Below are 12,282 nucleotides of genomic sequence, written 5' to 3' on the forward strand. Positions count from 1 at the left end.
TAAGATCTTCCTCTTACCAACCAAAGCGCAAGACTGAAGACCTAGAAGTTTATATAAATACCTTAAAAACCAGAAACTTCCTAATGGAAGAACTGGGAGCAGTTCTCCACTAGATTGGGGCAACAGATTTTCGTCACACGAACTACCTTCGAATTATCAGTAATGGGAGATGATTTCCAGCAAATCCTTTAAGAGGGAACTATTTTAAATCAGCTAGAAAACAAGCACTGAAGAGGGCTTTTTGCAGTCTTGTAGGGCTTTTCTCCTTTATTAACCGAGGGACTCTGGATCCATGCTGGGTGGATGTTCGTGTCATGCTAGTGCTCAAAAAGGGGATGGAGCAAATCCAGAGCCCTATGGCAGTCAGCTGAGCATCAGTCCAGGCAAACCAACAGAAAACGAGATTATCCCAGCAAAGAATTAGAGAACAGGGGCACCAGTAGTGCCAGTCGACATGTTTTAATGGGAAAATATATTGATGAAGGGCTACCTTCTTTCTCTGAGATTACAAATGTAGGCTAGCAGGGGACAGTACAGGCACAGGGCGTACCTTGGTTGGAGTGGAAATCCACCTCGGCTGCTCCGTATCGACTGGTGCTTTCTGAGAGCTGTCAGTTAGCCAGTTCTTAATCTACTTCCTGGTATTGCATCATGCTAATTTTTTTTTTTTGTCACTAAATTTAAGGTCTGATGCAGTTCAACATTTTTATCGCTGCAGATAAAAGTCTGTGACTGACACCACGACTATTGGAACAGCACATTATTGTGCGGAGAGGGCAGCAAAAGGAGTCTGAAAATCTGACTTCACTGAGCTCCGGAAAACAAAACACAGCTGAAAACAAATTTATAATCTAAGAAATGCAAACCACAGCTACCAAGGGGCAGACTTCACTAGGAAGAGCCTCAATGTGAGAGCAGGCTCACGAAGAGGATTTCCCTATGCAAAAGGGGTACCACGGACCTCTTAAAGAGCTGCAGAGCAAAAGAGGTCATCGCACCTCGGTAGTCAGCACGGATAAGATGCAGGCTGGAACATTTACCATTTTTGGTTTCCACGATGTTAAAAATAAATGGAGACCATGAAGAATCACCGGATGATCTGAGTGCTGGAGAAAATGCCTCAGAGTGAGACTTAAAAGCTCAACTCTGCTTCCTTATCAATCGAGTAACTCGATTACAGAGTGTAAGTACCTCCATGGCAAGAAAGTAGGGGATACTAAAGGGCTCTAATCTTGTCAGGAAAGTCGTAACAAGAACCAGCGGCAGAAGTTAGACGAATTCAAATTAGAAACCAGCCACTTACTTTTAACAGTGAGATGGCACAAACTACCAGAAGTGATGAGGCTGAAATTACCAATCACGGACACTCGAGGCTGGAAAGCTTTCAAATTGTTTTTAGCCAAACATCAGTTACTGGTCTCAGTTTCAGAGTAAATGATTAAAATTTAAAGACTCGTGATATAAAGCATATAAAACATATCAGACAGGGCGATTTAATTGCCTGTTCTCGCCTTAAATTTTATGAACCTCCAATATGTTAACATCATTCTACTTCTATGGATGAGGAAATTAAAGAGGGAGGAATAAGTTTCAAGTTCAGCAAGTTCCCTCTTTCTCAGATTGCTGTTCTTATCGCTACACAGCACTGCTCCACCGAGCAGACGGAGCCCCCATGAAATGCAAACAGCCGGAGAAAAAATGAGCATGGCGTCTGGAAACAATGCATAATACAACTTAGCTGAGAAAACTGGTGATGAACTACTTACCTCTCCCATCTGTGGCACGAAAAAAAGTTAGCATTAGCTTAAATAACACGTTCTTCCTCTGTGTAAATACACTTATGGTATTCGTGTTTATGCTATCGAGAGCAGCACGCACTAACACCCGGCCAAGAATCCTCAAATACTTTACAAACATGAAAACATCTCAACAGCCCTGAAAGGATTATATTCATATTGCATGCTGGTACGTAGGCAAGTCAAGAAGTTTGCCCTGGGTCATAAAATAAGACTTATGGCAGAGCCTAGGAATGAGAGCCCAGTGAGAGCTCCCTGCCAGGAAGAACTTTCCTTTTCAACACTGGCGTGCTACTTACACGTCAGAGCTGCTGCATCCCAGTTGCTCAAACTCCAGAGCCCTGCCAGTTAAATCACAAAGAGATTGCTAGTGAAAGCTGACATTGTAATCAGAGAATCTGATCATGGCAGAGAAAAGTGTCCAAAATAAAGGTCAGAATAAATATCCAAGGAGAAACAGCGCTTGTATTTTATGAACTAACTAAATGCTTTCTGCTTCCATTAGTACTACAGTACCACTGAAGAACAAAAAGCAGATTCAGGGCTTGCTTCAGAGCTCGTAAGAAATGGGCAGTTCAAAATGCAGGAAATGACTATAAGCTACACTTCCTAATTGATAGGACATAGGCTTATCAGAAGAATAAAACTGGCCGTTCACAATGCTCGCTGAAAAACAGCCCACAGTATTGTTTCAGCAGCAGGAGCTGTTTTATTGACCAACTCAGGGGTCAGTGGCGTGTTTTAAGAAAGTGAAAAGAAAACAGGGCTTCTTAAATACAAAGTTAAAAAGCGGGGAGGAAACCAACACAAGCAGGATTCAGCTGGGGGCATTCAGAACCAAACATTAATTAATATATTCTGCATGCCTGGCTTGCAAATTACTTCCTTAGCCCAATATTAATGCCTCATCTACCACCACAGCAGTGAATAGGATTCCTATGAACTTGATCTAGCCTACACAGACCCCTTGCACTTACAGAGAACAAAAGAACGCCCCCTCCACATATGAAGCAGGTAATAAAATCTGCTTTCCTCCAGCTGCACAAGGTTCTTGGGTAGATCTGAAAACACCACTCATCCCATCAGGTAAGCAGGAGCTTGCCAGCTTGCTGCAGACACACACACAAGGCTAGGTCTCTGTCAAGCCACATGCAGAAGTCTTTCCGTGCATGTACGTAGGTAAAACCTGACGAAGGGCTATGCTTGCTGGCACGTTTCAGGCACTAAAACCACCGTGAAATGCTGAAGCAAACATTCATGCAGGAACTCTGTAGGAGAAAGAGTTAACTGCCCTTCCCTCCATTCTGGGTGCCTGTGCCGGAAAGATAAAGCAGAATACGCTCGGTCAGAAGCGCTCCCCTCCAGCAGTTCCCAGTTTGAAGAGCAGCCCAACTTCAGACTCGGCATGCAGCTTTGATTAAGAACTGGGAAAGGGAAATCTGCACACAGCCAAGTAGAGTAACCTGCCCTAGAGTACTTGGTTTAATTTGTAAAATTAAAAAGGGCACATCAAAACAGTCACTGTTCAACCTTTTGGTGTCTCGGTTATCACGGTGCTGAATCACAACTGGAGCAAGGGTGCGTGGGCATCCCTGAGACAGATCTGAAGTCCAACACTGAAAAACTCCTATTAAAGCAGAAGAAAAGCAATGCAAGAAAAAGGAGCTTTTGGAGAAAATGTATCCCAGCGGTAGTTCTGGTCTGATATTTTCCCCCTTCTTAAAGCAATAAACTTAAGAGAATAAACGAGGATGACAAGTGTCAAACCACAGAAGTCAACGGCACATGGGAAATCCTCCCATCAGCGTCCAAACCATCCCATTGACTCAGGTGTTCTTACTGAGCACATTAGAAGACCAGGCCATAAATCCTGTGTATGGTTAACGCGTTAATATAGCCCAGGTGGAAGCGTGCAATAGGTGGGGAACAGAGGGAGCTGTGTACAACTGGCACTTGCTCACTATCTGACCTTGAGTGAGTCACTTGGCCCTCGTGCCTCAGTTTCTCTATTTTTAAAACCCTGATAGCCCTGTAAAGCACTAAAAGATTTACAAATGAAGGTACAAAGTATTATTTTATCACTGAGTAGTAAAGGAGAAGGACAGTGGCTCAGCCGTAATGAATCAATCTGAAACATCAGAGCCCGACTCCACCAGCGCACCACACAAGTTGCGGCCATAAATCGATCACTTCTGATTAGGTTAGGCTTTACGATGCAGTAATTGTGATAGCAGCAGTTTCATAACTGTGAAACGAGCACTTTGCTCAGCAGCACATTATGCAGGAAGCCTGCATGAACAACGACCTTTTTGGTCAACCCGAAACGGCACCGAACAGAGGCATCCCAAACACAATACCCATTTTTTTTTAATGTTATCTATCAGAGAAGCTTCTCTAGCTGCTTTTACGGTCACAGGTGAGCGGGAAGGAAACCAAACAATGCCATTTTTCAAAAAGACCAGATCTCAAGCTCCTAGCTCTCTTTTCAGCAGGGACAACGCAAAAAAAATAGCTGTTTCTCAGAGTTGCAAGATGAAATTTTCAGTTGGGCAGCAACTCTCGGCTCCTTTCGGTGGACCACATGACTGCCTCAATACATAAGAGCATTTTTTGTGCCAGCTCGCAATGAAGACCACATAGCTAATAGTTTGCAACCTCCTTTCCCCCAGAAGATCTTCAGTGTTGAGTAAGAAAATTCCTCACATGATTTCAATGAGAGGGTTCACTTGTCAGAGGCTGCTTCGAGATAGTATCATATGTCAGGGAGGTGCTGCTCAGAGGAAGCTTTCCAACCCTGCACTTTCAAGGCTCAACTGAAAAAGAAAAAAAAAAAAACACTTTGGGCTATAAAGTTGGAAACTGGAAGAAAGAAAAATAATCTCTAGATGTTATTTTTAAAAAGTGGAAGTGAGCCAATTAACGGGGGGAGGAAGAAAAACTCTGATTAGAGCCCTGACAAACTCTGCCGATCACAGAGCGATTCCCAGCTCTGCCGCCGACTCCGTGGAGGAACCTGAGCAAGTTAATCCCTCTGCACCTTAGTTTGCCACCTGCGAAATGAAAAATAACACTTTCTTTTCATATCCTGTTATTCCTGCTCGCTTTGTTTCCCAAATTAAAAGCACTTGTCCAAACACTTACCTTTCGCATTTGTGCTGGAAATTGCATTCATAGCTAACATTCAACCAGTTTGCGTGGCTGAGTGTTCAAACACAAACTCTCAGTATACTTGGCCAGCCAGCTGCCCTCATCTCGGTGCATTTTAGGAGGGAGCTTTATGCAATACAGGAATATCTGAACGCTAAGCTACAGTTTGGTAGTGATCTAATATACAAAGAACAGCTTTAGGGATATGAGTTAACCAAAAATCAAATCTATTTCTCCTCATTATCTCCTAAAAATCCCACTATAATCATGACATTGGTCTCGCTTCGTTGATAATCCACAAGATAATATTATCAGCATAGGTATAATTAAAGGGGCAATCCCACGAGGACCTGCACGCAGATCCAATGCCTGCTCCATTAAAATCAGTGCGAAGGGAAATCGACTTCAGTGACTTTAGAAGTGTCAGAGCTGCATAAAGTCATCAGGAGGGGAAACAAAGGCACGCTCTTTTGCGGTAGGAACCTGAAGTTGACAGCATCCCTTCAAGCGCTTGATTTCTGAACCTAAACTTTGCAGAAGATGAAAAATATTTGCCACAGATCCCAAAGCTGCCATGTGAAATTCCGTCCTGCCCCTGAAAGCTCAGCACAGAAATCGCTGTGAAGCACAAGTTGCTTTCTTCAGAGCCAAACGTGCTGTCAGTTCATGCAGATCTGTTTATCCTCTAACACACGCAACCAAACATCCTCAGAGATGCCTTTTATGAAAGAGACAGTGCAGGATTTTTCACTCTCAAGTTTTAGTTCCATCAGTTCTTGCCATTCCCCTCCCGAACACCATACCCTGAAGACCCAAACTGCATTGCTGCCTCGCTGACGTTCAGAAAGCGCAGTCCCAAAACTTAATGGCAGAACAATTCTGGAAATTCAGGCTTATTATAAATAAAATTCAAAACCAAAAAGCAAATGCCACAACCCCATCATCTTCCCAGCTCTGGATACCACGAAAAAACACATCAGACACTCGCATAAACTTACAGATTTTCACTATAAAGTAACTGCTTCCTAATAATTTAACTCTCAAAACACTGGACACCCATAAACTTTTAATATCCCTTTGAAAGAGACCACGAAGACCCACATAGAAACAGCAGCCTCCGAAATAAGCTTTCTGCAGCAAACTCTGGTTCCTAATTCCTCGGAACTACCTGCTCGCACTACAGGAGAGACACACGTTTTCTAGAAAGGTCAACAAAATCGAAAGGAATTGCTCCTGACTGCTCAATAAAGTAGGTGCAGAGATAAGCAGGCCTCATCCACCCGGGATCTGCTTGCAGATTTCCTTACCCCTCTTTGAAAAAGCCTGCAGGTTCACCTATGGGAGCATTCCTGCACCACAGCTGGCCGGCTGCATACCACGATGTCGTCTAGACCTGCTCGGAGCCGAGTTGGATGACACAGGAGTAAAAATGCTGATGCCTGTTCGGGTGCTTGCACTGGTGCTAAAGGAACGATAGGAGGAAGAGAGGGAAACACAAGTTCCTTGTTCCCAGCCTCATGCCCAGGCTCGTCAGAGCAATTCTGTCAACCCTACAGAAAAAGTTGTGGCTGTCACGGGGCTACAGGATAATCACATAAGGGACAAGAGCGTTCCCAAAGCCCAGTTTCCAGATATCAAACCCTGCTCTTTCACTGAGCTCAGCGCTCCTAGAGCATGCAGATAAACGCATCCCTGCCCTATAATATCCTACCCGTTTCCCACTTCTCTCCTGCTTCCCTCCCCCCGTCTGCACGTCAGAAATGTTTTCTTGGCAATTTGGAAGAGAAATGGCAAAAAGGGAGACGCGAAACACAGGAATAAATTAAGTTTGATCTCCGCTGTTGAAGGATTTGGCCCTAGCATGATGGGAGGAAAAAAAAAAAAAAAACCCTTCAGAGTGATAAATCCATATATACCTACTCCAAACTACACCCGACGTCCCGAGGGACGCGGTATAATGGTAAATAAATATAGATGCAGTTCCTACTAATGAGGCAGGGTACAGCAAGGCCAAAGAAAATGCAATCATCTCGGGGAAAAAAACTGCACAGGACTCCTCCTCTCCCATCCATGGAGGAAATCAAATGCCAGCTGCACCATCCCAGGAAGGAAGCAGAGCCTGTACCTGATGAGCCCTGCAGAAATGAGCTAGTCACATCACGGGACACGAGCGGGCACTTCAGGGTTTTTGCAAGCCCACCAAGCGTCCGCACAGCACCGTTCCTTTCTCCAGCACTACGTATTTTACACGCTATCCTTCATGCAAATTGCAGGTTGTTTTTGTTGTTTTTTTTTCCTTTCCCTCCGTCCCCGTTTGGTTTTGGAGCAGGGGCACGTCGCTAGCGTCTGTCAGATCTGCTCCGGCCAGCAGCTTCACGCTTGCCTCCCTTACAAAGTTTAAATCCTTCCAGCTTCAGTTCACGGGCATTCCGTCCTTAAAGCCACTCATCTGTTCCCCCCAACCTTACACGAGCACGAGAACAAATTCAGATAAACCCGACGCCACGGACGAGCGGCAAACACGCTCACAGTCTTCATTTCCTCTTCCTTCTTCCCTCCCCACCCCCAGAAAAAACAGTTTTTGTCCCCAACGAGAAGGGACCGGGAAAAAAAAAAAACGGCGCACATGATCGAGGCTTTTCTCAGACCTATTGCAAAGGGGGGAAAAAAAAAATGCTCGCAAAGAAGTGCTCTGCAAACATACCAGGAGACACTCTTGGAACAACTCAAAAAAAAGCCATCAGACAAAACTGGGCTTGAAGAACTCAGCTCAGCCTGTCTCGCAGAGGTATTCTGCGCCCCCAAACACACAAGTCTGGGGTTGTTTTAACCCCAAAAACCGAGGGGAAGGGGTCAGCGGGGTTCCCTACCCCTTCCTCTGACCGGTCCTGGGGGCGAAGCCGCAGTTCTTCAGGGAAAAAAAAGACCCCGGGCAGAGGCAGAGAAGCACCAAAGCTCCTCTCCCCCATCTCCTCCCGAGAAGTAGCGAACAAACAAGCCGTGACACCCCACCCAAGCTCTCCGCACACATTTGGGGAACGATTTCCCTCGGGGTCCCCCCTCCTCCTTCCCCAGGCATTCAACTCCCCAGCAGCCAAAGCCCTTCAGACCCAGCCCAGCTCCCCCCCTAAAACCCCCTGGAGCCCCCCCCCCAGGGGGGTGACATCGAAATCCCAATCGGGGGCCTTCCAGAAGCCCCTTTTCCACCCCAAAAGCCCCAGGAAGGAGCCCCCTGGAGCCCCTTCAGGCACCCCAAATGGGAGAAAGGGGGGACAGAAGGAAAAAGGGGGGGGGGACAAGAGGAAAGGAAGGGGACAGGAGGGCCCCCACCGCAGCCTGGGAGGCGGCAGCAGCCCAGCCCCAAACTCAGCGGCCAACAGCACCAAAACAACCCCAAAAATAATTAATAATAATAATAATAATAAAGCGAGCGGCAGCCAGCACCCACCCAGTCTGAGGGGACTCCGCCGCCGCGAGTTCGTCCTCCCTCACGCCCGGGGGAGGGAAGGGAAGGGAAGGAGGGGAAGGTGGTGGTGGTGGTGGGGAGGGGTAAAATACTAATAAAAATAAAATGAGGAGCTCCCCTCCCTTCCCGGGGGGGGCCTACCCAGCCGGGGGCACCTTCCTGCTGCTTGGGAGGGGGGGGGGGTCGGAGAAACGAAGCAGCCCCCCCACAAACCGGGGTGCAACTCTGAGAGGGGGCTGAAGGGGCTGAGTGGGGCTACCCCGACTCACGCCCTACCCCTTTAGGACCCCCTCAGGTCCTCAGGCCCCCCCCCTCAAGCCCTCAGATCCCCCCTCAGCTCCTCGCAACCCCCCCCCTCCCCAAGTCCTCAGAACCCCCCTTCAGACCCCCTCAGGACGCCCCTAAACACCTCAAGACCCCCCCCAAGTCCTCAGAACCCCCCCAAAAACCCCACAACCCCCCCTCCCACCTCCTCAGGACCCCCCCCCAAGCCCCTTAAACCCCCTCCCCAAAACCCCAAGCCCCCCCCTACATACCCCTCACTACCAGGCGCTCTCCCCACAGCGCAGCTCCCCCTCAGGCAGAGCGGTACCAGCAAAAAGGGGGGGGGGGGAGGAGAGACCCCCCCCCCTTCCCCCAAATCACCCTCCCCACACTCCCCCCCCCCCCCCCCCTCCCCTCACAGCCCGCCCCCTCCCCTCCCCGCTCACTCACCTCCGGGTGCCGGCGGCTCCTCCACCACCTCACCATTTAACGGCAGCCGCCGGGGGGCTGCCCCCCCCCGCCCCCCGCCCCCGCCCCGGCGTGAGGGGAGAGACGACCGGGGGGGGAGGAGAACAATAGCGAGAGAGGGGGGGGGGGGGTCCCTCAGCTGCCGACGCCCCCTTCTCCCCAGCCCCCCCCCCCGGGACGAGAAGCCCCCTCCCCCGTCTCGCTCCCCTCCTCCTCCTCCTCCTCCTCCTCTCGGTTTCTGTCTTTTTTTTTTTTTTCTCTTTTTTTTTTTTTTTTTGGCTCAATCACACCAGGCTGACTGCCTTTGTCTGTCTGACAAGCGCCATGTTGATATCAACATCCAGGCTCCCACCTGCTGCCGCCGGGAGACCCTGGGACTTGTAGTTCCCCCCTCCCTAGGGTGACGGGGGGGAACCGCGCCGCCGGGACTACAACTCCCGGCGTGCCCCGCCGGCTCGGCACGCCAATGGAGAGCGGGGGGCGAGGAGCGGGGTGGACTACAACTCCCGGCATGCTTCGGGGGGGGGAGGTGGATAACGAAGGGGAGGCCATGACCTCATTGCGGGCTGTGGGACTACAAATCCCATGATGCTCCGCGGGCGAGGCGGGGGGGGGCAGGAAGGTGGGGGCAGGATTGTCCCCGTAAATAGAGCCGGGCGAAGCATGAAGCTGGTGAGCGGGGGGGGGGCATTTTGGGGTGGATTTGGGGGGTTTTGGGTGCGTTATATGGTTGTTATAGACTACGGGGGGACGTTAAGGGGTTGGGGGGGGTCTCAAGCGTTGGCCCCCTGCATGGGGGTGAGGGAGGAAGAGGAGGAGATGAAGATGAGGGGGAGGAGGGTGAGGGGGGGCTGGCCCCCAGCCCCTCACGCGTGTGGTCGCCTCAGGCTTGCTCCCCAAGCACCAGCTCGCCCCTAGCACCGTGCCCCTGACCCTGCTCCTCCTAAATCCCAGGGCTGCTCCCTGCCCGGGGAACCCCTTCCGAAGGGGGTGCTCCTAAATGTTTCCCCCCTGGTGCTTTAAGGGGAAGGTTTTTTCCACAAGTACCCAGCCTGTGTTGTTTCTCTCCCTTTTCAGCTCTTTATTTTTCCCAGAGATGTGGATTCAGCTGCTAATTTGTTTTCCAGGAAGGATTTCCTCGTCGCAAATTAATGCGGTGCAGTTCTTAGGAGGTGAAAGCCCGAGCAGCTCTCAGGACACCCGAGCATAACACTGATGCATCTCACTTATTATTAAACATAACCTCAACTCTTAGGTGTGAGATGGAGAGGTTTGTCACGAGGAAGCTTCATAGAACTAAGCTTGGATTTTGGGCTTGTTTCGAGGCTTCCAGTGACTCCCTGTCTGTGGTGTAACTGTGAAATTAGTTCCTCAGGCAGGTGGCTGAAGGGTTGATCCCCCGTAATCATACACACGTCATCAGGCTTGGCCTGGGTGAACCCTAGCAGTGGGACAAAATGCTGCTGGATGTGATCGCAGAGGCTGACATAATTCAGGGGAAAATTGCAAACTTTAAATCAGACACTTTTTAATGATGTTTGTAGTGGAAATGTGAACTTTGATGTGTCTAGAGCCTTGTGTAGGGATAGAGAGATGGAAAGGGCGTGGGGTGGACGTGCGAGCTGTCTGCCAGCTCTATTACAACACTTTTTAGACCTGCATACGCATTTGGGGAGTGAGGATTTTAAGACTGGATTCATCATTCTGCCTTTTGTCTGCAGTTATGACTGAGTCTCAGGGCTGCAGGAGGGAGGAGTTGGGTGCTATGTCATCCTCTTTTCTCATGTGTTTGGTTTGAATTCCGAACAAGGCAGAGGTCGCAGCCTGCAGACCTGATCCCACATCCAGTGAAAATGCTGGACTCCTCCTACTGCAAATGTGCTGGGGTCTAGGGGAATCCAGACTCCAGTTGCTAGCATGGGATATTAGTACCGGAGCGATGCGCTGCAGTATTTGTTGGCTGCAGTTGCAACTCTGAGCACTGGCTTTAACTTGCAAAACGTGGAATGTTTTGGAGCTGCTAGCGTGAGACGTCATCTCTTTTCTCTGTCCCCTTGCCATCCATGAGATCACCAGCAGTGCTCTGGGCTGGCGAGCGCTCAACGTGAACCAGATGTCTGCTGAGAAGCTCTCGCTGCGAGGGCTTCAGCCCCTCATCTCCAGCCCTTTGCCAAACTTTCACCCCATTTACAAGGCCCGCCAAGGAAGTTGTGAGCCGAGATGGGCGTTTTGGTAGTTTTTTATATATGCTTTGTGACTTTTTTCATCATTTTTAATTAGGAGATAAGGCACCTAGCATGTTAGCTTTAGTTGTAAGGGGAAAAAAAAAAATGGAAGAGAATAAATCCAAGAGCAAAGAGGGCTTGCAATTTAGCCTGGTCAGGAGTGTTTTTTACTGGGGTCTCTGGATCTTTTTTAAATACTATCAGCTATGAACTGGGTAGAAGTAATCAAATATCACACTTATAGTGCACATCGAGATGTAACAGTGCAGGCATTCACTATGCCTTGGATTCCTGAGCTATAATTCTAACAGAGGCACAGCCCTGGAAGTGTCACATGTGCAAATAGCTGTATTGCATATATGAGTTGTTTTTTTCTTTTTTTTCTTCAGTTGCTTTATGTGAATCTGATAGAAAGAGTCCATTGACTCCCAGGAATCCATTTGCCATGGTGTGACAGCCCCAGATATAGATTATTTTAGATGCTTTTAGAGACGAAAAAAGGAAGATTTTCCAGTTAGCTTGTAGATGTCAGGGTCACGATCTTACTCGTGATTCTTTAAAAAAAGGGAAGAAAGTGTTTTGCTGATAAAAGCGGTGATATTTCATCGCCTTTTTAAATTACTGGTAGTTGAAAAGCTACAAAAATAGTTTAGATTTTATTTTTTCCTTCTTTTTACTTAGATTTATAGCTTCAGTTGCCAAAGTCCTGGTCTGGTGAGAACCCAGTTTCACATGTGTGGTTTGCATTCACAAATGAGACACCTGAGCAGGTGGACATGTGTACACACTTCTTTTCCAGCTTCCTATTTTAAGGTTTTCTTAAACTTTGGTAATAGCAGGCAAAAATGTAATGTTGCTCCTTAATTATTAAGGCTTTATGAATTTAAAACAAAAGCCAGTGATAGTCTTAATTTAA

At 48.3% G+C, this 12,282-nt stretch overlaps 2 protein-coding genes across 20 annotated transcripts in view; one reads left to right on the top strand and one right to left on the bottom strand.

Moving 5' to 3' along the window:
* Window positions 1–9,457, bottom strand: part of HMBOX1 (homeobox containing 1) — a 121,406-nt gene extending 111,949 nt beyond the window's left edge. For 6 of the 19 annotated variants that reach the window (XM_068678935.1, XM_068678929.1, XM_068678928.1 and 3 more), the window contains exon 1: window positions 9,124–9,456. The gene's annotated coding sequence lies outside the window, so the exon portion shown is untranslated. Of the gene's footprint in view, window positions 1–4,499; window positions 4,522–7,068; window positions 7,488–8,391; window positions 8,460–8,945; window positions 9,007–9,123 lie in introns of those variants that run through there. The other 13 variants (XM_068678926.1, XM_068678934.1, XM_068678925.1 and 10 more) reach the window with 9 other exon arrangements.
* Window positions 9,458–9,742: 285 nt separating this feature from the next.
* Window positions 9,743–12,282, top strand: part of INTS9 (integrator complex subunit 9) — a 66,576-nt gene continuing 64,036 nt past the window's right edge. Inside the window, exon 1 of the mRNA XM_068678937.1 lies at window positions 9,743–9,813. Within this exon, the coding sequence (XP_068535038.1) occupies window positions 9,805–9,813 (9 nt within the window). The 5' untranslated portion in view covers window positions 9,743–9,804. The remainder of the gene's footprint in view (window positions 9,814–12,282) is intronic.

This window comes from Anas acuta, chromosome 3 (assembly GCF_963932015.1).
Source record: "Anas acuta chromosome 3, bAnaAcu1.1, whole genome shotgun sequence".
In the NCBI taxonomy this organism is placed as follows: domain Eukaryota; kingdom Metazoa; phylum Chordata; class Aves; order Anseriformes; family Anatidae; genus Anas; species Anas acuta.